The following is a 26782-nucleotide window of genomic DNA, read 5'->3' as shown; positions in this document are numbered from 1 at the left end:
ATATTTTATTGACCCTAATTATATCTGGAACAGATTTCCAATATCAGTTCAGTCAGTCCTATAGGACTTTTTATAATGTTTTAGATATGAGAGTCCCTATATATCCATTTGTAGATGAAGAGCAGAAACATAAATGCAAAGTATTACTGGGGAAAAAAATTAATGTGGCTGTGTCCTTAGATACCTGATTGATGTATAGGCACAGTCCCCCCAGAGGAAGATTCTAGGTGGTTGTCCTTGCCCATCTTCTACCTACCACTCTTGTTCTGGTTCCCTCAAGAAGATCTGGTATGAAAATAGAAAGGAAGTATATATCTTCAGACCTTGAGCCTTGTAAACATTTAATAGAAGAAACCTAGTTTTTAGGAGTCATTGTACTGATTCCACTGCTTCATCGAAAGACAGGTTACATTCTTTCCAAGATAGCAGTGCTTTTATTCTTATAGACAGATTGGCACAAAACCTTTTTAGAGTTCCTCTTGGGTACTGATTATCATTTAATGTAGATAATAGCCTGGGCCTTACAGAAAGCTCTATATAATTTGAAAAATCAAAATTAATGATTCAGCAATAGGTAGGTACATTTGTTAATGGTAATAGCACAAAGTACAGTTATATTGTTAGAAGCCATTATGAGCTACTGGAAGAGTTTAGCTTTATCCTCTTAGTGTTAATTGATACCAAGAAGGTCCTAGTCTTGTGTGTAATCTAGTATTTTCTTCCTTTTAAGGAAGTCTTTAATAAGGTTATAGTGTGTCCAGACAAGAAATTGCAGTTAACTTAAATTTATTCACATTAGTTTGTGTGATACAGTGTACTTATCAGAGTTAATGGTTGTGATGTAGCTTGTCAGTCAAGTCACAAATTGTAAAGCAGGTAGGAATATTCCGTGTAATTGGAATTGGTTAGTACTTGTAACATCTTAAAATTTCAGGTCGAAAAGTTTCTAAAATGGGTTAATGAACCAGTGGATGTGGAGGCATCACAGGAGTCAATTTCTCATGACAACGTGCAAGACACTTGCACGAGCAGTGATTCAGAAGAACAAGAAATGTCTGTTACCAAAGGGGATATGCCACTGGAGTTGAGCAACCCAGAACCTGGGCTGTGTCATGCCATATCTTTAGCTGGTGAACATGAAACAGAAAAAAATGAAGGGGACAGCGCAGCAGCAGCCATTATAGATGAGGGGGATTGTGATGCTCAGGATACACCAGACTCTCTCCAGGTAGAAACTGGAGGTAAGACTAAACTTGATTGTGGATTTATATAAGTACATTTTTAAAATGGTTTTCCCTAGTTTTCACTTACGAGTTGTCTGTACCTAAGAAGCCTCTGCTGCTTATTTTTAAGTTGAGAGAAGACATATTAAGTAATAGCTGATGGCTATGATTTGGCACCCAGAGTGCTCTTCCCTCTTGGCTGAACAAGCATGATAAAAATCAAAGATAAAGCATATGGCAAAACTATCTGAGTCCCTCTCTCTGTGCCGTTAACATCAGTTTTTGCTACTACACTGTCTCATGAGCTAAAGGTGGCCAGACTGTTTTATCCCTATTGAAGTTTAAGTATTGTCCTGGTTTTCATTTTTATCATCTTTCTTATTTATTTATTTGTTGTGGTGGTTTGTGGGTAGTGATAATGTGTTTTTGGATGGTACATTGACATGAAGTATTTAAAGTAGTTAGCTATAATGAGTGGAGAGCAGAGTAGCATTTCCACTTTATGCTCTTTTGTACTATTTGAATTTATTTTTAGCAAATGTTCTTTTATAGCTTAAAAATAGTTATAGTCAGTGGAACATTGTAGCTTTTTAAAGAAATTTTATTTGAAATAATCTTCAGTTTTATAGATGAATTACTCCAGACTTGCCTAATGAAATAATTATTTATTGTGATGATCTCTTTCTTAGGAATGAATGAGATCCTTTTCTACCGAATGGAGCTAATAACCCCTGTTTTGGTTTTCCCTAATTTCATATTAAAGAAAATACCTCATTTGAATCTTTATATTTTTTCTTTGTGTGTATGTGCATGTTATAGACCTATGATATCTATATCATATACTTCCTTGATTTTCTAAAGAGCATACTTAAGGTAGTTAAATTTTTTAATTACGCAACTGTTTGTTATTGTACAATTTTTTGTGTACAACTAGTGTTCCTGGAGCACTTGCAGATTTCTGAAATGCTCTTACATGCCTTATTCTCATTTAATCTTACAGTAGCCCAATGAGGTAGGTAGAAATTAGCTCCATTCTATAAATATGGAAAGTAAAAATAAAACTCAGAGAAATTAAGAAATTTGCCTAAGGTCATAGAATCAGTAAGTGGCATAGCTAGAAGTCAGTACCAAGTTGTCTGATTCCTAAATCCCATCTTCCCACCTTCTGCTGTTTCCCTAACCACTTGTCACAATGTTGGTAGATCTCACCTGGGACAGTGCCACCATCTCGAGCATTTGGGAGGTGTTGGTTGTTAGAATGAATGACCTAGGGAATTTTGACACTTAATACTTTGGGTTACTTAACACTAAATTGTGTATAGGATGGTCTTGCACAATAAGGGTTGTTCACTCAAAATGTTAATGTTGTGTCTCTCAAGAAACTTGCTGCACTTTGCTGTTGATGACCCCTTTAGCTATTCGTGATGATCACATGATGGTATTAAGACATGATCCCATTTATGAAGACCATTTAAATGTGGTAGAGCTTTATTTGTCAACATCATTTTTTGTTATTATACTTAGCTTTGATAACACTGTCATCTTCTAATCTCCTCAGCAATGAAGCCAAATAACTAAACTATTAAAAATTGTTTAAGAAAAAGACGGTTTCTGATTGAATAAAATGTTTTTATATTGAATGGGACTCTCAGAGCACTATGAGTTCTAGGTCATGGCTGGATTCAGAGGATGGATGTACTATATTTTGCTGTGTATAATGCACACCCGTGTTTTGGTGATCATTATACATGGGATTATTACGCTCATAGTGTAGAGTTGTTACACACGGCAAAAATATGGGTAGCTGAGAGAGCTTAATCAGTCCTTAGGAAGTTTTATTTTAAAGAAAGGAAGGGAAATGTTTGGATTTCTGGAGTTTACCAATAGAAGCATTATCTTACCTAACAGAAGTGCTAACCTTTACACCTGTAATAGTACATGTCTTCTAAAATAAATAGGTAAAATACTACTCAGCCATTTATTCCTTTTGAGAAATTAAATATTGGAGCTCAGAGAGCCTAGATTACTTTTCCAAGTTTGGGGGACCAGTAAGTAGCAAACGACAGTCTGTCATCTAAAGTCAGCCCTGTTTCCCTTATGCCTTCCTGCTTCTCCAAGTGTGTCGTTGCGCACGTATTCTGGAGTTCAGTCCCAAATTCTAATTATTTGATATACCTACACTTTTATATAAATTCACCTGTCATTTCCTTTTTGTCATAGTGTGCATCCGTGTTCTTTATATTCTTTTATTGTAGCTGAAATTAAAAAGAAGAAGAAGAAAAAACAGAACAAAAGGGTAATTGGTCTGCCTCCTGAGATAGCTGCGGTTCCTAAGCTGGCAAAATACTGGGCCCAGAGGTACAGACTCTTCTCCCGTTTTGATGACGGGATTAAACTGGACACAGGTAAACTGTATATAAGTAATGTTTAACTTTATTTTGAAATAATTTCAAATGTAGAAAAATTTTCATATCCTCTTTGCCCAGATTCAGCTGTTTCTGAACATTTTGCACATGTGCTTTATCATTCTGTGTGTGTCTGTGTGTTCCTGCTCCAGTTGCCCCTACCTTTTACTTACAATTTTACTGTGTAGTTTCTAAGAACTAGGATGTTTTTATGTAACAGTGGTGAAATTAAACACTTAACAGTGTTACAGTACTATCATCTGTAGTACATACTCTAGTTTTATCAGTTATCCTAATCATGTCCTTTATAGTATTCTTTTCCTTCTAGTATGGGATCATGTTTTATATTTAGTTTCATGTTTCCTTGGTTTTCTTTAATCTGGAATAGTTCTCAGCCTTTTTTATCTTTCAGAACTTTGACATTTTCCAAAGAATAATAACCAGTTAATATCTATAATGTCCTCACTTTGGGTATATATGTGTTCTTAAAACTTCGGACTCAGGTTTAATCTGTATTTGTAGCTTATTGGGATAGATAACAAAAGGAATTGATAGATTATTGAACCAAGCTATTAAAAAGAACATCAGATGAATAAATAGTGCAGAAATAATGTAAGTTAATGAATTTTTATATTTATTTTTTATTTTTATTTTTTAAACATTTTTAATGTTGTTCAAGTACAGTTTTCTGCTTTTTTGCCCCACCACCCCAGCCCTCACCACCTTCTTTTCTTGTTTCCACCCCACTCCCTTGTTATTGTCTACATGTCCTTTATAATTCTTCCTCTAAACCCTTCACTCTTTTTCCCCATTATCCCCTTTGCTCTCCCCTCTGGTCACTGTCAGCCTGTTCTCATTCTCAATGTCTTTGGCTATATTTTGCTTGCTTGTTCATTTTGTTGATTAGCTTCCTGTTAAAGGTGAGATCATATGGTATTTGTCTTCTACCACCTGACTTATTTCACTTAGCATAATGCCCTCCAGTTCCATCCATGCTGTTGCAAAGGGTAGTAAGTAGCTCCTTTCTTTCTGCTGCATAGAATTCCATTGTGTAAATGTACCACAGTTTTTTGATCCATTAATTTACTGATGGGCACTTAGGTTGCTTCCAGCACTTGGCTATTGTCAGTTGTGCTGCTGTGAACATTGAGGTGCATAGGTTCTTTTGGACTGGTGATTCAGGGTTCTTAGGGTATAATCATAGCAGTGGAATTGCTGGGTCAAAAGGCAGATTCATTTTTAGTTTTCTTAGAAAATTCCATACTGTTTTCCATAGTGGCTGCACCAGTCTGCCGTCCCACCAACAGTGCACTAGGGTTCCCTTTTCTCCACAACCTCTCCAACATTTGTTGTTTGTTGCTTTGTTTATGCTGGCCATTCTACCGATGTGCAGTGGTATCTCACTGTGGTTTTAAGTTGCATCTCTCTGATAGCTAGTGATATTGAGCATCTTCTCATATGTCTCTGGACCCTCTGTTTGTCCTTCTTGGAGAAGTGTCTGTTCAAGTCCTTTGCCTATTTTTTAATTGGATTGCTTGTCTTCTTAGAGTGCAGTCTTGTGAGTTCTTTGTATATTTTGGAGATCAAACCCTTGTCTGAGGTATCATTGGCAAATATGTTTTCCCACATATTTGGTTCTCTTGTCATTTTAATGATGATTTTTTTAGCTGTGCAGAAGCTTCTTATTTTGATGAGATCCCATTTGTTTATTCTTCCCTTTATGTCCTTTGCTCTAGGGGACATGTGAGTGAAAATACTGCTGTGTGAAATATCTGAGGTTTTCCTGAATATGGTCTCCTCTAGGACTTTCATGGTGTCACGGCTTATATTTAAATCCTTTATCCACCTTGAATTTATTTTTATGTATGGTGTAAGTTGGTGCTTGAGTTTCTTTTTTTTGGATGTAGCTGTCCAGATCTCCCAACACCATTTATTGAAGAGGCTATTATTGTTGCTGCCAGCTTTGCCGAAAATTAATTGACTATAGAGACTTGGGTTTATTTCTGGGTTCTCTATTCTGTTCCATTGTTCCCTGTGTCTGTTCTTATGCCTGTACCAGGCTGTTTTGATTACAGCGGACTTGTAATACAGTTTGATATCAGGTATTGTCATCCTTCCTGCTTTGCTCTGCTTTTCTCAAAATTGCTGCACTATTCAGTGTCATTTATTGTTCCATATAAATTTTTGAAGTGTTTGTTCTATGTCTGTGAAATATGCCATTGGTACTTTAATAAATATTGCATTGAATCTTTAAATTGCTTAGGGTAGTATGGACATTTTGATGATTTTAATTCTTCTAATCCATGAACACGGTATATGTTTCCATTTGTTTGTGTTCCTTGATTTCTTTCCTCAGTGTTCTGTAGTTTTCTGAGTGTAGGTCTTTTACCTCCTTAATTAGGCTTATTCCTAGGTATTTTATTTTTCTTGTTGCTATATCAAATGGGACTTTTTTTCCTGACTTCTGTTTCTGATGTTTCATTGTTGCTATACAAAAAATGCCTTTGGTTTCTGGATATTGACTTTGTATCCCACTGCTTTGTCAAATTCATTGATTAGGTCCAACAGTTTTTTGGTGGAGTCTATAGGGTTTTCTGTGTACACTATCATGTCATCTACAAACAATGACAGTTTTGTTTTCTCTTTAGCAATTTGGATGCCTTTATTTTTTTTCTTGTTTGATTGCTGTGGCTAGGACTTCCAATACCATGTTGAATAGAAGTGGAGAAAGTGGACAACCTTGTCTTGTTCCTGATCTTAGTGGAAAAGCTTTTAGTTTCTGTCCATTGAGTATCATTTTGGCTGTAGGTCTCTCATATTATGGCCTTTATTAGGCCGAGGAATGTTCCCAAAGGGGTGCTGTACCTTATCAAATGCTTTTTCCTCGTCCGTTGATATGATCATGTGATATTTGCCTTTGCTTTTGTTTATGTGATGTATTATGTTTATTGATTTGCTAATATTGTAGCATCCTTGCATCCCTGGGATAAATCCTACCTGGTCATGTTGTATGGTCTTTTTAATGTATTGTTGGATGCAGTTTGCTAATATTTTGTTGAGTATTTTAGCATCTATGTTAATCAGTGGTATTAGCCTGAAGTTTTCTTGCTTTGTTGTGTCTTTATCTAGTTTTGGGATTAGGATGATGCTGGTCTAGAAAAAGAGTTTGGGGGGTCTTCTGTCTTCTTGGATTTTTTTGGCATAGTCTGTGAAGGATAGGGGTTAGCTCTTCTTTAAATGCTTTGTAGAATTCTCCTGTGAAACCGTCCAGTCCAGGGCTTTTGCATGTCAGAAGTTTTTTTATTACTGCCTCAGTTTCATCAGCTGTTATTGGTCTGTTCAGGCTTTCTGCTTCTACTTCATTAAGTTGTGGAAGATTATATTTTTCTAGAAATTTGTCCATTTCACCTAGTGAAATGGACACCTAGTGAAATTTTTGTGTTTCTAGGCATATAGTTTTTCATAGTAATTTCTTACAATCCTTTGTATTTATGTGGTATCAGTTGCAATCTCTCCTCTTTCACTTCTGATTGTGTTTTTTGGGTCCTCTTTTTTTCTTGATGATCCTGCTTAAAGTCTTGTCAGTTTTGTTTATCTTCTCAAAGAACCAGTTTCTGGATTTATTGATTTTTAGAATTGTGCTTTTAGGCTCTATGTTGTTGAATTCTGCTTTGATCTTGGTTATTTCCTTCCTTCTACTTGCTCTGGATGTCTTTGTTGTTGTTCCTCGAGTTCTTATAGGCGTAAGGTTAGGTTGTTTATTTGAAATGTTTCTTTTTTTTTTTTTTTTAAGCTAGGTCTGTATCTCTATGAACTTCCCTCTCAGGACTGCCTTTGCTGTGTCCCATAAGTTTTAGCTTGTCTTGAGTTTATTTTCATTTGTTTCCAGAAACACTTTTATTTCCTCCTCAATCTCATTCTTGACCCATTAATTGTTTAATAGCATTCTATTCAATCTCCATGAGTTTGAGTGTTTTTGAGTTTTTTCCTTGAGGTTGGTTTCTACTTTCACTCCTATGTGGTCAGAGAAAATGCTTGATATGATTTCGGTTTTCTTGAGTTTGTTGAGGTTTGTTTTGTATCCTATCGTGTGGTCTTTTAAAAATGTTCCATGTGCATTTGAAAAGAATGTGTATTTAGCTTGTTTGGGATGAGGGGTTCTATACATACCAGTTAAGTCCAGTCAATCTAGAACATTGTCGAATGCCTCAATATCCTTGTTGATACTTTGTTTGGAAGATCCATCTCTTTTCCTTTTCCTGCTCTATCTGGGTCTTTTTTTCTACCTTATCCTCCAGCTCACTGATTCTATCCTCTGATTCATACAGCCTGCTTATAATTTCTCCTAATGTGGTTTTTATTTCTGAGATTTTATTGTTCTTTTTTTTCCTGGTTTTTGTTTATAGTTTCTGTTTCCTTTTTCATGCTGATGTACTTTTCACTCAGTTCCTTGCAGTTGTCTGTGAGTTTTCTTCAGCATCTTCATTACCATTATTTTGAATTCTGTATCTGATAGTTTGTTTACCTTCATTTCATGTAGCTCTTTTAGTGGGGAGTCTTCCATTCCTTTTGATTACATGTTCTTTTTTGTCTCCCCAGTTTAGGTGACTCTTTTTGTTTGTTTCTGTGCTTCCCGATGTTTCACTTTGCTAGCTGTCTTTGTAGGGTGAACTTCTATGGTAGGAATTCTATGGTATTCAGTGGTATGGTCTCTGATTTCCTTGTCTGGATGCTCTAGTATTGCCCTTTCTCTGTTTGTGTGGGCTCTCTTGTTGTACTTGGATTTTTACCTTTTGGTTGTTCCTTTGTTGGTGGTTATCTCCTCCAGCAGGTATAGTGATGTTTGCAGCTCCCACGTATTCTTGTCTGTGATCAGTGGTGGGGGGTAGGCAAATTGGATTAAGACAGTGGGAGAGTATTTTGTGGGATTTAAAGTACCAGTATGTAGAGAAGTGATAGGAGATCCTTTGCATAAGTATAGTGTTAACTGAGATATTTCACCCAACTAGCCACTTTTCATAAAAGGTGAAAGAGAGATAGGATTCTTGTTAGAGGGGAGGAGGATTGTATGCTGAATCCAGAAAACAGAGCACTTGTGCAAGGTTAGATGATAAGATATAGTGAGAGTAAAGGATAGAAAGTAGGTGTCATGTGAGAAAGAGTAGAGTTAACCACAATACTAATGCTCAGGAATAGTGAAGTGGGCTCAGATCAGAGAGTGTTGCTGTCTAGTATGTACACTTGTATGGAACCACAATTATTTACAACAGTACTGGAAGAACGATAATATGACAAGAAATATATGATTTGGATAAACAGAATAGAAGGTACACGATCAAGAATTGTGTTATTGGGCCCTGGCTGGTGTAGCTCAGTGGATTGAGTGAGGGCCTACGAACCAGAGGATCACGGTTCAGTTCCCAGTCAGGGCACCTGCCTGGGTTGCGAGCCAGTTCCCAGGACGGGGTACACAAGAGGCAACTGTACATTGATATTTCTCTCCCTCTCTTCCTCCCTTCCCCTCTAAAGATAAATAAATAAAATCTTTAAAAAAAAAGAATTGTGTATTTTGGAACACAGGTGAAGTGAAAGAAGGAAAATTAAAATACAATAAAGAAAGAAGAAGGAAAACCAGTCAAACAGTGCAATTAAGCAGGGAAATAAAATGAGGAAAACTAAACATAAGGAAGAGAAATAAAAAATACTAATAAAATAAAAGTGGTAAAAATAATGACAAGATAATAGTAATACACATACAATAAAATGCCAGGTCTATGGGATAGCAAAGTGACATTTGTCTCAGTTTCTCAATTTTGGGGGTTAACCTTGTGCTTCCCCTTTGGATCTGTCTCTGGACCCTTTGTAACTCCACGTCTTATTGTCTCACTTGGTGGTAGAAGAGAAAAGGGGGGGGAAAGAGAGAGGATCTAAAAAGAAGAAAAATTAAAAAATAATAATAAGCCTTCTGCTGGCTTTAAAGCTGTTTAGCGAATTCTGCTGGTCTTCCTGGATATCACAGGAAGAAGGGAGCTGGGCTTCACTTTTCTCCCTTCCTTTGCTTCTGAGAGGATGGGGACCAGGTCTGGATGGCAATATTCACAGTTTCCTGGCCTCCGGCCCACGTCTTCTGTGAGCTGCCAGGCTTAGGCTCAGATCAGCCACTCGGCTGCTTGCAGCGTGAGTCAGTCTCCAGCGTGGACCCTGAGACAAAGGGGGAGCGTGGTTCTGCCTAGCCCCTCACTCTGGGCGCGCGCAGCTGAAATCACCCTCTGGACGCACCAGCCGACCCTCAATGCTTGAGGGATCCTTACAGAGCAGCTGCCCACAGCTCCCAACTAGCGCCTGGCTTTTCACACAGCCCCACTTTCCAGCCAGTCCTGAGACTATCCGAGTCAGGGTCTACCGCGGCCCAACGCCTCCCTTCTCCACATAACTCTGGGCATCCCAATTTCTCTGGTGCCAGCACCCACAGTCCCAGTGGATGTGTACCACCTCTGGGTTTCCCACGTCATCTCTATTCCCCTCAGTGCCTTCCAGCATCCAGCTGCCTTCCCCTGCTGGGCTGCCCTCCCTGCTCTGGTAGGGGAGGGAGATGGTGCTCTAACTCTCCTCCCCATAACCTGTGGCAGGTGCCAGGCCGGGGGTCCACCTGCAGCCTTGGTCCCCACACAGATCCCAGGGACCTTACTGTCCCAGTGCAGTCTCCTCGCTGTCTGTTCTATGTCCTCTGCAATTTTTTGCCTCCAAATTTCATATAAGCTGGGATTCCTGTGGCCGTTCACTCTGTTGCTCAGAAGGTTGGCCAGGTGTTCCAGTGGGCACAGGGAGACCTGGGCTCTGCTCCCACCTGCCTTGCTGCCATCTTCTCATAATTTAATGAATTAACACTAGGAACTGTGAGTTTTCCTGTTCTGACTTAGAACAGCTAACTTATCAGTTCTGCAAGTTGATGCTTATTTTCATATTGGAACTACTTAAATTAGGTGTGTGTTAATTATGAAAATTAGGAAATCTTGGTCACTGATGGAATTTCAGGGGTCTGTGAGCCTCTTGTAATTATTTATAAAGTGTTATGTATTGAAAAAAGTGCAAAGGAGTTTGTTAGGACAAATAAGAGTAGATAAAACCTTTTTATTCTGGCCCTGGCCAGGGGACTCAGTTAGTTGTTGGAGTGGCATCTGGTACACTAAAGCTTGCGGGTTGATTCCCAGTCAGGGTGCACACTTAGACGGCAGGTTCTGTCCCCAGTCGGAGCACGTGTGGGAGGCAGTCAGTGTTTCTCTCTCACATCAGTGTTTTTCTCTCTCCCCCTTTCTTTCTCTAAAAAATCAATAAACATCACAGAACAACTTTTAATTCTGTAAAACGAGGTACTGTTTTTTGGTTTTTTTTCTTCCAGCAATGAGGAACCATTTAATGTTTTGGTAAGAAAAAAGAAACAGGAAAATTGGTGCATCAGAGAAATACCTTTCTTCAAAATATGAATTTTTTTCTATTGCAAAAGAAGGAGGGCAATATCTTCTTTCCTCTGGGGTGGTCATGGGACAGGGGACCTCATTTCTGAAAATGATGCTGCTTCTGCTACTCCTACAGTTTTGCAGCTTTTGCTGTAACTCCTTGCTTTTCCTGGCCCTTTAGAAATGTTTGAATTTTTCTAAAGTATCCAATACAAATCTGGTTCCTTGCTTCCTCATTAGGAATGAATTAATTGAGAAACTCAGTGGAGTTTGGGGAGCTGGCCAATTAGAATGACTTTTTATTTTCTATAGTAGACAGTCAGGAGTTAATACTTCAAAGATAAAAATCAGTATTACAGTCAGTTATTGGAGATACATTGCAAAAGAATCAGGCCAGAATTAAGGTGGTTAGTTTCCATGGAAAATGAGAATGGGAATGTATTTCTTTTTTGTATGAAAATGAGAATGGGAATGTATTTCTTTTTTGTATGAAAATGAGAATGGGAATGTATTTCTTTTTTGTAATAAGCTTTGTAGAACTTTTCTTTAAAACTAGGTTATTTATAGTCTTGAAAAGAGAACAAAGGTTTTTTTTTCTTTTTTCGTATATATTACATGGTAATGTTTGCTATGTTTATTCTTGCCTTGGCTTCTTGAAATTGAACATTTTAATTTAACAGAAATACTCTTCCTTCGTAGAGGGCTGGTTTTCAGTTACACCTGAAAAGATTGCTGAACACATTGCTGGCCGGGTCAGTCAGTCCTTCAAGTGCGACATTGTAGTGGATGCATTTTGTGGAGTTGGAGGAAATACAATTCAGTTTGCCTTAACTGGAAAGAGAGGTAATTAGCCAAGCCATCAAAGGAAGAAAAGTAAATTATATAATTTATTCAGTAAATGTTTCATTTTGCTTCACCTTGTTTTTACTGACATTTAATATGCACTTAATAATTAATGCCAGATATTTAAAATAGTAATAGCTAGCATATATGAAGTATACACTTTCTGTCATACTAGTATATGTGCTTAATATTTATTAATTTATTTAGTCAATGATCTTGTGAAGTAATTACGCAGTTCCAGTTTGGTGGAGCCAAGATTAAAACATAACAGAAAAATAAAACATTAAAATGGGGAGACTGTGCTCTAGAAGAAAAGAAGAATAGACAGGGAATCCCAGTTTTGCCACTCACTATTATTATGACTTTGGACATCATTTTATATTTTTTTACGATTTCATTTATTTATTTTTAGAGAGGGGGAAGGCAGGGAGAATGGGAGGGAGAAATACATCGATGTGTAGTTGCCTCTTAAGTGCCCCCTACTGGGAAGCTGGTCTACAACCCAGGCGTGTGCCCTGACTAAAAATCTAATCAGCAGCCCTTTGGTTCACAGGCCAGCACTCAACCCACTAAGCCACATCAGCCAGGGTATGAAATGGGGCCATGTGACTAAGAAGCTAAGTTCGTAACATTATTTAATTTTGATAATTTAAAGGTAATAGCCACACGTGGCTAGTGGCTCCCATTATTGGACCGTGCAGTCCTATATAGTGTTATCCAACATTTGTCAGCATTTGAGTTATATGTGAGGACACTGACTTCTTGCGTTCTGTCAGGCTTGAAAACAAAGTCAGCTTGCAAGGGACGTCCTAAAAATGAGGATTAACTGAATATATTTGATGTTGAAAGTCATTTTTTCATTGAATTTTTGGTAGTGTCAGCGTCTTTCCCTCTGGACTATCAATGTAGCAGATTGCACAGCTGAAAAGGACATATTTCTCTTATAAATACAAATTTTAGTTTATTTAGAACACAAAAATAGTATTTGTAAATGCATGATTTTTGCAACGTACAATTGGTGCTTATATTTATTGTTCAAGTTTATTTTGTGCATTATTTCTCAACAGTGTTAACAAATTTGAAACCAGCATGTCTGGAAAACAGCTGTGTTTCCTTGGCAACCATGGTGCATGCATCAGGGTTCCACTCGGCCCTTCCAAATAGAAAATATTGCCAGTAACCCACGGCTGCATATACAGATGCACTTACTGCAAGACATGAATGAGCTAAATTTAACTTATGTTTGCATTGCTAATTATGAAATTGCAGTGAATCAAATGAAAGCCCATTTGGTGAAAACATAAGGTTGTCTGTTCCTTCTACCTAAATGTCTCATTAAATGTCATCAGCAGACTTGTACATTTCTTCTTCATAAGTTGGCTAAAGAGGTTTGTCAAAGCTTGTTTTATTTTGCTTTTCTGTGGAAGCTGTCAAATTTGTCTTCTTTGGTGGTTGCCTGATTTTGAGGAGATTGGTCTTTTTTGAAATCTTAGCATTTATAGGCTTTACATAGAGATGGGGGCCTTTCCATGTGTTTGCTGCTCCACCTGTACCCAGCACAAAGCGCAGTGCTGACCACCTGTTTGTCTCTCAGTAGATACTTAGTGGCAACTCTGGGTGGTGTGCAAGACCAAATCTCCCTCCCAAGACTTTAAAAAAAGATTCTTGTCATTAAATAGACACACTGATCAGAAGATGAACTATTCCATGTAACTACTAATCAGTATCATTTGACTTATCTTTCATGTTTCCATTTTTAGTGATTGCCATTGATATTGATCCTGTTAAGATTGATCTTGCTCGCAATAATGCAGAAGTTTATGGGATAGCAGACAAGATTGAGTTCATCTGTGGAGATTTCCTGCTGCTGGCTTCTCGTTTAAAAGCCGATGTTGTGTTCCTCAGCCCCCCTTGGGGAGGGCCAGACTATGCCACTGCAGAGACCTTTGACATTAGGACAATGATGTCTCCTGATGGATATCCTTTGGAAGTTCGAAGAGTTTTCTCAAACAGTGGTTGTAGAGAGGAAGGGTTGTATGTTTGTGTTTGAAAGAGAGAAAATTAGTAAGGAAGAGAGGAGCTAATAGCGTTTGATAGAGCCTAGTTTCTTTTACATAAGAAACACATACGAAAAAGTTAACTGGTGATGGATCTCTAAAAGTTACAGCACATGTGAGAGATATTTCTCTTGGTTACTATCTATTTTTACAGTTACAAAAGAAGAATGAGAAAGCATTAATTATTTGGAATTATTGTCTGCAAATTGGCAATTTTGTGGAGACCTGTTACTAAAGTGTGGATGACTGTTTGACTGTTCTTCCATTCACACCTGTGCTAATTTTTTATCTTGAAATTTTTCTAGTTACTCTTCCAAGATATTGAAGCAAGCCCTTATTTCATAAAGAATTTATATTATTATGAGTTTATAATATATAAATATTATATATTTATATTATTTGTCCCTTTCTCTCTGCTTTCCAGAGGAGTCATCTCTTTGATTCTAACAGGAAATATGTTTCTAAATTCGTAGTTAAAATTTAGAATGTAGTCTATAATGAACAGTTATTTATCTTTATTTCTTACTGGAAACAGTTAGTATTGTGCTTTCCTGTTCTGTTTGTACACAAACTAGGAAATGGCAGGAGGCGAAAGAATGTGTATTTTCTGACTCTTAGTTGTCTACCACTAAGATAAATGAAAAATAGCTTTAATTTCTAACCTCGGACCTGTCAGGGATAGTGTGCTTCTGAGTTACAAAATCAGCTACTTAAACGTGTGCTTTATTAAGCACACATCAAAATACAAGTTTGAGTTATGATACAAGAAAACAGCTTGATCAGAAATTAACTGCTGTTTTTGTCACTTTTCCTTAACTGTTGTCCACCTTTGAAATTTTCAGACTTTCCCAGAAGATCACTAATAATATTGTTTATTTTCTTCCAAGAAATGCTGATATTGACCAGGTAAGCCATTACTGAAAAACTTCTATGAGCCTTTGTAACAGGTATAACTGTTACAAAGAGTGGATTTTAAAAAAGAGAATAACAGAGTATTGCTTTAATTGATAATGTGTTTATGAGCAGTCCCTGGCTTTCTGACTGTTATGAGAAAACTGCAAGTGTTTGCCAGTTAAATCCTTACTTACTTCATTCTCTTCATCTCCACCACTCCTGGCATACATACACATAAACAGCATGCTGGGCCTGTAGTGTGTCCTGAAACAGTGATTCAGTGTGCTGTGTTCATACATGCACACCTGAGTTAGCCAAGATCTGTCTTTACTGAAACCTACCTTGAGAATAGATATTTCAGGTATTCCTGAAAATAGTTACTTAGCTAAATAGAAATATAAAAACAGATAAAACTTCATTTGGCCAGGATCTATTTCAACTATAGGTAGGTTGTCATGGAGTATAGGACACTTGACTAACATTATAATGTCCCCATTGGGTTCTTACCATAATCATTTATTTTAATCAAGTTCTTTTTTCCCCTAATAGAATTGGATCTAGTATAACTGCCTCATAAAGATCGATGATGTCTTTATTTCATGCTTTTATTGAATATTTAATAAGCACTTACTACCTACTGCCTAGTGCTATGCATCTGTTAAATCTTTTGTCTTTCATATTCTACGATTTACAAGTGTTGCCAAGTGTGGGTTTTTCCTTTCCTGTCTGATACTCTGAGAGGTGACCCTGTCATTCTGAGCTTTTTCATCTTATTCTTGAGAAATATCTTTATCATTATTATTTGTTCAACTGTATTCTTCTTACTATCTTTTTTCTTTTCTGGAACATCTTTCCTGTGGGTGTTAGTCTTCCTCAGCTGTATTTTCTGGTGTTCTGTCTCTTTTTTCCTTCTGAGAGAACACTTCAATCTTGTCATTCCTCAGGTGTATACGTCCTATTATCTACCCCATCTATTGTGTTTTTTAGTTCAATCATTATATTCTTTTTTAAAATAATTTTAACTGTTGTTCAAGTGCAGTTTTCTGCCTTTTCCCTGTACCCCAACCCCCCAGCCCTCCCCACCTCCCTCCTGTTTCTATCCCCCACCTCGTTATTGTCCACGTGTCCTTTATACTTGTTCCTGCAAACCCCTCACCCCTTTCCCCTGAAATTCCCTCCCCTCTCCCCTCTGGTCACTGTCAGCCTGTTCTCTATTTCATTGTCTTTGGTTACATTTTGCTTGTTCCTTTTGTTGATTAGGTTCCTGTTAAAGTTGAGATTATATGGTATTTGTCTTTCCCCACCTGGCTAATTTCACTCAGCATAATGCTCTCCAGTTCCATCCATGCTGTTGCCAAGGATAGGAGCTCCTTCTTTCTCTCTGCTGCATAGAAGTCCATTGTTTAATGTGCCATCGTTTTGTGATCCATTCATTTACTGATGGGCACTTAGGTTGCTTCCAGCACTTGGCTGTTGTCAGTTGTGCTGCTATGAATATTTGGATGCATAGGTTCTTTTGGTTTGGTGTTTCAGGGTTCTTAGGGTATAACCATAGCAGTGGAATTGCTGGGTCAAAAGGCAGATTCATTTTTAGTTTTCTTAGAAAATTCCATACTGTTTTCCATAGTGGTTGTACCAATCTGCAATCCCACCAACAGTGCGCTAGGGTTCCCTTTTCTCCACAACCTCTCCAACATTTGTTGTTTGTTGCTTTGTTTATAATGGCCATTCTCAATGGTGTGAAGTAGTATCTCACTGTGGCTTTAAGTTGCATCTCTCCGATAGCTAGCAATACTGAGCATCTTCTCATATGTCTCTGGACCCTCTGTTTGTCCTTCTTGGAGAAGTGTCTGTTCAAGTCCTTTGCCCATTTTTTAATTGGATTGCTTGTCTTAGAGTGGAGTCATATGAGTTCTTTATATATTTTGGAGATTAAACCCTTGTCTGAGGTATCATTGGCAAATATGTTTTCCCATAAGGTTGGTTCTCTTTTTATTTTAATACTGTTTTCTGCTAAAGAAAGAAGCTTTTAATTTTGATGAGATCCCATTTGTTTATTCTTTTCTTTATGTCCCTTGCTTTAGGGAACATAACAGTTAAAATACTGCTGCGTGAAATATCTGAGGTTTTCCTGCCTATATTCTCCTTGAGGACTTTCATGGTGTCATGACTTATATGTAAATCTTTTATCCACCTTGAATTTATTTTTATGTGTAGTGTACGTTGGTGTATGTACCTCCAGTTACATTTTTTTGCACGTAGCTGTTCAGACCTCTCAACACCATTTGTTGATGAGGCTATTTTTACTCCATTTTGTGCTGCTCTCCCCTTTGTTGAAAATTAATTGACAGTAGAGACTTGGGTTTGTTTCTGGGCTCTCTGTTCTGTTCCATTGGTCTGTGTGTCTGTTTTTATGCCAGTACCAGGCTGTTTTGATTACAGTGGCCTTGTAATACAGTTTGATATCGGGTATTATGATCCCTCCTACTTTGTTCTTCTTTCTCAAAAGTGCAGCTGCTATTTGGGGCCTTTTATGGTTCCACATAAATTTTTGAAGTGTTTGTTCTATGTCTGTGAAATATGCCATTGGTACTTTAATAGGTTGGTACATTGAATCTGTAAATTGTTTAGGTTAGTATGGACATTTTGATGATGTTAATTCTTCTGATCCATGAACACAGTATATGTTTCCATTTGTTTGTGTCTTCCTTGGTATCTTTCTTCAGTGTTGTATAGTTTTCTGAGTTAGGTCTTTTACATCCTTAGTTAAGTTTATTCCTAGGTATTTTGTTTTTCATGTTGCTGTATCAAATGGGATTTTTTTTTCTTGATTTCTGTTTCTGTTGTTTCATTGTTGGTATACAAAAATGCCTTTGATTTCTGAGTATTGACTTTGTATCTTGCAGTTTTGCCAAATTCATTTATTAGATTGAGCATTTCTTTTGGCAGACTATACAATTTTTATATTCTTTATACTTATTATTTCTTTATTTTTTGCTTCTTTTTGCATTCTGATGTTATTAGAAGAAGTTTACATTCTTAATCTATTTTATTCTGTAAGCACACAGCTTGATACAATTTATAATCCAGTCTGTTTTTCTTCCATGAAATACTTGTGATCCTCAAATGTCTTAGTGGGTGTTGATGATTCTTGAGTAATGCAAAAGGACAAAGGACAGACCAGACTCCCATGAGTGTCAAACTGGCTGCATTTGAGAATCACTGGGGACACTTGTAAAAAACTGACTATGCAGCCCCACCCCAGAAACTGATCCAACCAGTTTTTTAAAAATCTCCCTGGTCACTGCAATGGGCAGCCTGTTTGGAGAACCACTGTCGAAGTCTGTTTCAGCCCCAGTGATAACTTCAAGGGGTGAAGGCGGGTAAGCTCTGGGGTTGCTGACCCAGGCACCACAGACTGCAGTTATTTATCACAAAACACCATCTCAAGACAAGGCTCCCCCCCACCCAAGATTATAGATTTTTCCCTTCCTCTTATCAGAAACCAGATCTACCTCACTTGTATTGGACATATTTTTACATTAATCTGTTATGTTTCTCCATCCTTGGCTTATGTGTTTAGTCTTTGGAACACTGGCTCTCACCTGCAAATTAGAATTACCCGAGTGGTTTTGTTTTTTAATAATGGTAAAATGTACATAAAATTTACCATAAAGCATCTTTAAGCATACAGTTCAGGGTCATTAAATACATTCACATTTTTGTACAACCATCACCACCAACAGAACTTTTCCCCATCTTCCCAAATTGAAACCCTATGCTCGTTAAACACTAACTGCATCACCCTCACCAACCAGCCCCTGGCAACCACTAGTCTACTTTCTGTTTCTGTAAAATTTTGACTATTCTCTGTACCTCAGTGAAATCATGTAATATTTGTACTTTGCATCTTGCTTATTTCACTTAGTATAATCTCTTGAATGTTCATCCTTGTTAGAGCATATGTGAGAATTTCCTTTCTTTTTATAGCCAAGTAATATTCCATGGTCCGTAGACACCACATTTGTTTATTCATTCATCAGTGGGCGTTTGGGTTTCTGCCTTTTGGCTCTTGCTAAAAATGTTGCTGTGAACTTGCATATACAAATATTTATTCTAGTCCCTGCTTTCACTTCTTTTGAGTATATAATCAGAAGTAGAATTGGCAGATCATAAAGTAATTCTGTTTATTTTTTGAGGATCACCACACTGTTCTGCATAGCAGCTAAACCATTTCACATTCCCACCAGCAATTCATAAGGGTTCCAACTTCTCCACATTCTTACTAATACATGTTATTTTCTGGAGGTTGTTGTTTGATAGCAGCCTTACCGATGTGGATAAAATGGTATGACATTGTGGTTTTGACTTGCATTTCCCCAGTGAGTGGTGATGGTGACTGTGTGTGCATGTGTGCGTGTGTTCTAGATACTAAATCTCTTATCAGATGTTGCTTGGCCAGTATTTTCTCCTGTTCCATGGAGGAAAAGATAGCCTTTTTACTATCTTGGTAGTGTTCTTTGCCTTATGGAAGTTTTTGATTTTTAGAAAGTTCAACTGATCTGTTTTTTCTGTGTATTGCCTGTGCTTTTGATATCATACCCAAGAAATCATTGTCAGATTCATTGTCATTTTTCCCTGTTTTCTTCTAAGAGTTTTATAGTTTTAGTTAAGTTGCTTTTAAAACAACTGATACCCTGGTCCACTGGGAAAGATTCTCTCTAATTTCTTTTCTGGGATGAAGCCCAAGCATACATTTTTTTAAAACCCCCAAGTGATTGTTATGTGCTCTCAGAGTTGAGCTTCTCTGTGTTGAAAGAAGAGTAAATACCAGTTACCAAGCCTGAGCTCTTACTCTGTGAGTTAGAAGATGAAATTACATCTTACAACCTGTTACCTGTTTATGAGCCATTGTGTCTAAACATTAGGCCTCTCTAAATACTATTTGTTGTACCAGTTATAAGAAAAAGCATTGTCCCTTGCTTCATGCACCTTTGTAACAAATTTAATATTAAACCTAATACCTGCTACTCACATCTGTGACTCAGAACTGCATTTTAGAATCCCAGTAATTTGAACCCATTGATTCCATAATTCTTACTTTTTTTCATATGTAAATATTATACTCTGTAACTAGTCTCATAAGAAGCTATATTATCTTGATATTAAATATTAGATGGGCTGATTTGAGTACTTCAGTAACATTGGGAAATTATTGTAACAGTTACAGTAAGTAAATTTTTTTCTAAATGAACTCTAGCCCAAGGAGAAAGTTAACTTTTTTTTAACGAGTGTCTTTGATTTACTTCCAAAGCCTACCAAATTACCATTGGTAGTTTATTCACATTTCCTACCTCTAGAGGGAGTAATGACACTAGAGAATACCACAGTAAAAGTAAAAAAGGAACCCTGAGATTTCAAGTATATTGTATTGAATTTGGATCAAATTACAGTAGGAAATCAACTTTTCTTTTTTAAAATTAAGAATATCTGTTAGTAGTATTTTTTAAATGTGAGAGAGAGCAGAGTTACAGAGAAGTCAACTTTTTGTTAAGGGATATTTAGAATTTCACAACAACCTAAACTTAAAAATGGGTAAGATTCCTACAGTTTATGAGTCTGCAGTTTAAAATTTAGGCTGCATTTCCCCCATAGAAATATCTGAGAAGAACATTAGTTTCCAATCCAGGGAGGTTTGTACTGTGGATAATATTTATATTTAGGGAAGTTATACCGACCATGTATACTATAAATGTAACTTGTCTGTCAATCTTTTCATGTAAGAGATGAGTCTAATTGTTTTCTGTATCCAGTAAAGTATTTTTCTAGGTTCACTCTTACCTTGATGTCTCATTCCCTTTTCTCTCTGAGGACATGTATCTCTTACTATGTAAATTTTTCACTATCAAACTCACTTGTCGAATGATTTAGAAATCTTTTTACAGTAGGCTCTTTTGATGGAAGTTATATCTCCCTGCACTCACTGTAGAAAGTTGGGGACTGATTAGATTAAATTCAAGAGCCCATGGTAAATGTATTTTTTTCTACTCGATGCCTGAATCTTAATATTTTTCTTCATGTTTTCATTTCACAGCCATAAAATTGCAGCCACTATTAACTTTCAGTATATCATGCTTTCCAACCATGAAACCTTCTCTTTTGAGTAATGAACACGTATGACATGGATAGAGGTCTCTGAGCAGTAGAATGAGTTAGTCTCCCCACGGAAGCTACACAGCAGTGGTTGTCAGACGCCGTGTTTGTGTGCAGTCCCTGTGGGCGGAGTCTCTGACAGGAGGGGTCTGTCTGCTAGGCAGACAATGGGAATGACCAGAGGAGTGACTCCTGATTGGTTTGATGTAGCGCCTCCTTTTCCTTGTTCGATCTCATAACTGTAATGTCTAGCCCCAGAAAAGTGATAACATTTGTACTTTTCAGGTCAAATTAATTCATATTGCCTGTTTAAAAATAATTTATTCACACCAGTACAGAGAACAGAGCAACACTGAGCATCGTCCCTAAGAACTGTGTTGAAAAATTAACTAGGAGGCCCTGCAGCGTGTAATTTCTGGCACTCATCTGGAAGACATTCCCCACCCTTCCGTGACCACCTTCAGACAGGCCTTATGGTAACAATTAGGCAAAATCCTACCTATTTTATTTCCTGATAAAGTGGGGGAATATTTACAAATTGACCCAGTATTGTAGGTAAAGTTTATCCTGTGATTAAGTTATATCTGTAAGTATAGAAGTTGATGTTAGATTTAATCAAGAGAGCTCTCCTTTCTAGTTGGTGGAGTTCTTGAGGCTCCCATTAGAGCCGATGTAGAATGACTAGGGAGGGAAAAGTTCCCAGTTGTAGCTAATCACACTTCTAATAGTTTATTAAGGAAGCAGGAAGAAAGAAGGGGCTTATTTTATGGGTAAAATTTCTTAAATTTACTATTTAAAAGAATACAGTTATGTAAATGCATTTGAATAATGAAAACTGTAAATATAGAGACTACTAGGTAATAGCATTTGGAAGAATCATTTTAAATACAACTAAATTCAATTCATTAGCATTTTTAGTCTTTGTTTTTGGCTGAATACAATAAAAATTTACCACTAATTTCCTTGCCTATATTCGTTCTAAGCTATAATACTGTTTATTTAATTTTTTAAAATCAGGGCCTTCTTGGTTTCTAAAAATTAGGATTGATTAAAACTTGTGTCAAATTTTTCCAAGTGAAATTTCCATGGTCAAATTCTGCTCTAATGGCAAAACTCTATCCATGTGCTTGGCATAATAAAGTCACCCCAACAGGTGGAGTCCCTTACTCCAGATGTAGACACCAGGAGCAGGAGAGTAAAAAGGAGGCTAAGGACTGGATTGGGTTTTCAGTACTTGCAAGAACAGTAAATTCTACAACTGCCTAAGCTGAAAATACCCAGCGTTTAAAACTCAGCAAACTCAAAAGTAAATTCATCCTGAAACAGACTAGTATGCTACATTTATATACAATGTCAGAGCTTAATAAATGTTTGTCTGAATGATATACTTAGAGTTTGTAGGGTTTCCCTGCACATTCTCATTGATCATCATAGCAACTTGGGAGTAAGCAAGTCAGGTTATGAGCTTCGTTTTATTGAGTAAAACTAGGAAGTTTAGTGATTTGCCCAGTCATTTTGACTAACAGTGGCATAATTAGAGTGCCTTGCTGTCTCCCACTGACAAGGTATTCATTACTATGAGGGGTGGGGAGGTGATAACATTCATGGCTTCTCACAGAGTGCCCACCATAAGGTTCGGAGTAGTGAATAGAAGTTGTGTTGAGAGAAGCAAAGAGAATTGTATAGAATTTCAGTTGAATCCGTTCTGTTACATTCCTGATTGATGAGGAAGACAGCAAAGGGCTAAACATTCAACACAAAATGAAAGACAAGTGCTGAGCTTTATGTCCTAGTAACTGGTACCTGGGTTTTTAGATCATCTGTCTGTCTTCTTAGTAAATCCACTGCGTAATGATACATTGCAATATTTTAATTTTTTAATTAAATTTGTTGTTTATTTATACTTAGGAAAAAACCAATTATCATATTCCAGGGTATATATTTTGCATATAAATATCATTGCCTTTTAGAGTTATACTTTAAAAGAGATTATTTTCCTGAAAGTTTCGACCAAATACATAGGTGTGCATTATACATAGGAGCATGTTATATACAACAAAATACAGTAGGTTTCTTTTTTAAATTCTATTTTATTGATTATACTATTACAGGTGTTTCAATTTTTACCCCTTTGCCCCCCCCCAGCACTCACCAATCCCTCAGGCAACCCCCACACCATTGTTCATGTCCATGGGTCATGTGTATAGGTTCTTTGGCCACTCCATTTCCTGTACTGTACTGTACATCCCCATGTCTATTCTGTAATTACCAATTTGTACTTCTGAATCCCCTCACCTTTTAACCCATTCCCCCATACCACCCTCCCATCTGGCAGCCATTGAAACGTTCTTAGGATCCATGATTCTGTCTTTGTTCTTCTTGTTTGCTTAGTTTGTTTTAGATTCACTCGTTGATAGATATGTCTTTTTGCCATTTTATTTTTCATAGTTTTTATCTTATTCTCAAATAAGTCCCTTTAACATTTCATATAATAATGGTTTGGTGATGATGAACTTGTGTTCTTTTTGTCTGGAAGCTCTTTGCCTGCTCTTGTATTCTAAATGATGTCTTTGCTGAGCAGAGCAGTCTTGGCTGTAGGTCTCTGCTTTTCGTAAGTTTGAATATTTCTCGACAGTCCCTTCTACCCTGCAAAGTTTGTTTTTTGTTTTTTGAGAAATGACCTGACAGTCTTATGGGAACGCCCTTATTATTACCAACTGCTTTTCTCTTGCTGCTTTTAAGATTCTCTCTTTACCTTTAACATTCGGAATTTTAATTATGATGTGTCTTGGGTGGGCCTCTTTGGGTTCATCTTTTTCTGCACTCCTGTGCTTCCTGGACTTCCGTGTCTATTTCCTTCAACAAAGTGGGGAAATTTTCTTTCATTATTTTTTCAAATAGATTTCTAGTTTCTTGTTCTTTCTCTTCTGGCACCGCTATGATGCAGATATTGGAGTGCTAGAAGCATTTTGAAAGTTGCTTCAGAGGCTGCTTACACTGTCCCTGTTTTTTGTTGTTGTTGCTGTTGTTTATTCTTTTTTCTTCTTCTGATTGGATGGTTTTTTGCTTCCTTATATTCCAAATCATTGGTCTGATTCTCAGCTTCATCTGCTGTAGTGTTGTTTTCCTACAAATTGTTCTTTATTTCAATTAGTGTATCCTTCATTTTTGACTGGGTCTTTTTTATGTTTTTGAGGTCCTCACTAAGTTCCTTGAGCATCCTTATAACCAGTGTTTTGAGCTCTGCATCTGGTGGATTGCACATCTCCATTTGGTTTGGTTCTTTTTGTGGAGTTTTGATCAGTTCTTTCATTTGGGTCATGTTTCTTTGTCGCCTCATTTTTGGCAGCCTCTGTTTGTTTCTTTGTATTAGGTAGAGCTACTTTGACTCTGTGTCTTGGTAATACAGCCCAATGTAGTAGGTGTCCTGTGGCACAGCATCACCTATCACCCAAGCTGGGTACTCCAGGTGTGTCCTTTGTGAGGGCTGAGTACACCCTCTTATAGTTGAGCCTTGATTGCTATTGGTAGCTCAACCGGAGGGGTTTACCTGGGCAATTCAGCTGCAAGGACTGGCTGTAAACACTGACCACCAACCTCTGCCCTCCTTGGAAGATCAGCTGTATGTGGGAAGGGTGATGGTGCTACACTGTGGTCTGTAGCTGTCCATTGGGTGTGCTGGCCCTGGGGTTTTCTGGGTGGTGTGGGTCAAAGTCAGCCCCCACCTGTGTTTTGCCTGGGGCCACCCTGCCTGAGCTATAAAGTAATCTGAGGTGGCTGCTGCTGGTGCTGGGCATAGAGATTCCTGGGCAAAGCCAAGCTGTGAATCTAGACTCCCTGCTGCTAGAGTCACGCCTGGGCCACTTAGGAAGAGATACAGGGACTGAAGGCTCACTGAGGCTGGCTGTTGCTTGTTTGAAAGAATTTAGGTGGTTGTGAAGCATGGTCCAAGACCAGCCATTCATGTGGAAAAGGAGCTTGGGTGGGCCCAGAAGATGGGTGGAATGGAATCTCTGGGGACCCCCAGGGTGGGGCAAACAGTGTTAGCCAGGTTGATGGAGTCTCAGACGTGGGCCCGTCCTGCAGGCCCTGTGGCTCTGTGGCTCTGCAGGGGAGGACTCAGGAAAGGGATAGTGGCCTCTGCTCGCCCTGATGTCACATAGTTCAGTTCCTCCCTGTGTGCCACTGATGCTTTTCAAGCTGCTACCTTGGCGCTTGAGCTCACAGAGATGGGGTCCAAGTAAGTCCATGTGTGGGTTCCTTAGGAGAAACTGCTGGGGACTCTAGAAGTTTCTTCCACTGACTCAGTCCCCTCTGGTTTTTGCGGCCAGAGGTTTTGGGGATTCATCTTCTTGGCACTGGAATCCTGGGCTGGGAGGCCTGGTGTGGGGCTGGGACTCCTCACTCTCAAGATAATTCCTCTTGAATTTTTATCCACCACACATGGATGTGGGACCAGCCAGTTCTTGTCTCCACCCCTCCTACCAGTCTGGATGGGTGTTTTGTTTTCTTTTAATTCCATAGTTGTCAGACTTCCATTCAACTCAATTTCTGACAGATTGAGTGATGGCTATTCTATAGTTTAGTTGTAATTTTGATGTGGTTGTGCAAGGAGGCGAGACCAGTTTACCTGTGCCACTATCTCGACTGGAAGCTGGCATTAGGTTTCTACTCACAGCCAATATTTCAGATGGTTGCTGCTCTTGTCACTGTAATTGACAGAGCTCTGTGAGCCCCATAAAAAAATACTCTTCATCTTCACCTGGTATAATTTCCTTGTAGTGAAAGGACATTTTTCCATTGCTCTGATGTACTGTCACTTTATTACGAAGTGTTCCTGTCCTTTGTATATATTATATATTTTGCCATTAAGATCCAGTTTTTATTTTCTCTCGTTCATCCAGTTACCATACATACTTACTTTAAATCAGTTTGCTTTTGAAGAATAATGCAGTTTTGAATGTTTGACTCTTAAATCTAATATGCCTTACCTGTTACTAAAGTTACCAACTTCATTGTGATCTTTAACCATTTCTTGTTACCCTATCCCCAAGCAACTTTACTGCCTGATAGAAAAATCGACCTGATGTCTTTTTAGTTGTTAGTGCTAGTGTAGACTAATTGGGATTTCTTTTGAGTGTGTGTGTGTGTGTGTGTGTGTGTGTGTGTGTGTGTGTGTGTGTAAATCTCCAAAAACATAGCATGTAATCCAGAGCTGCTGATCTTTGTCTGTTTACATACCTATCCTTTTCCCTCACACCTTCCCTCTCTCCATCCCTGTCTCCATTTCTCTTTCTGTCTTAATTTATTAAACTTTAAGTAAGAAGGGGGAAGGAACCAAATAACATTTGCCAGTTAAACCTGCTTGTGAAAAATAAAGACAGCTGGAAATTGATGGCATTGTTTGCATAAGGATTTATAGTCTTTGCAACTCCAAAATTCTAACTTCAAGTACACATAGTTGTGAAAATGTGCGAAAGTACCAAAAAAGGCTAAACTTAAAAATTACTTTTAATTAGAACACTTGAAAGTAACATTAAATACATTTTTTGTAAATTTATTTTAAGCACAAATAGATATGTCTTCTCATTATATTTTGACATAGATTCACCTTTTTCTCCAGTTTCAGGAATAATATTTGTTTTATTTGTCCATTATCTGACTCTCCCAGCTAGAATGTAAGATTCATGAATAAAATAATTTATTAAATGTTTTGTAATAGATCTCAGGAACCTCTCACGTAAGCATGT

The 26782-nt window shown here is 37.7% G+C and overlaps 1 protein-coding gene across 1 annotated transcript in view; it reads left to right on the top strand.

Moving 5' to 3' along the window:
• TGS1 (trimethylguanosine synthase 1) overlaps positions 1-26782 on the top strand; it is a 59970-nt gene that overhangs the window by 28331 nt on the left and 4857 nt on the right. Inside the window, exons 8-12 of the mRNA XM_037148301.2 lie at positions 935-1241; positions 3479-3628; positions 11785-11928; positions 13689-13905; positions 14813-14891. Of these exons, the coding sequence (XP_037004196.2) occupies positions 935-1241; positions 3479-3628; positions 11785-11928; positions 13689-13905; positions 14813-14891 (897 nt within the window). The remainder of the gene's footprint in view (positions 1-934; positions 1242-3478; positions 3629-11784; positions 11929-13688; positions 13906-14812; positions 14892-26782) is intronic.

Source organism: Artibeus jamaicensis, unplaced genomic scaffold (genome assembly GCF_021234435.1).
Source record: "Artibeus jamaicensis isolate MK-2021 breed Jamaican fruit bat unplaced genomic scaffold, CSHL_Jam_final scaffold_916, whole genome shotgun sequence".
NCBI classification, from domain to species: Eukaryota; Metazoa; Chordata; class Mammalia; order Chiroptera; family Phyllostomidae; genus Artibeus; species Artibeus jamaicensis.
Note: the sequence above shows the minus strand (reverse complement) of the source record. Positions and strands in the feature narration are given on the sequence as shown.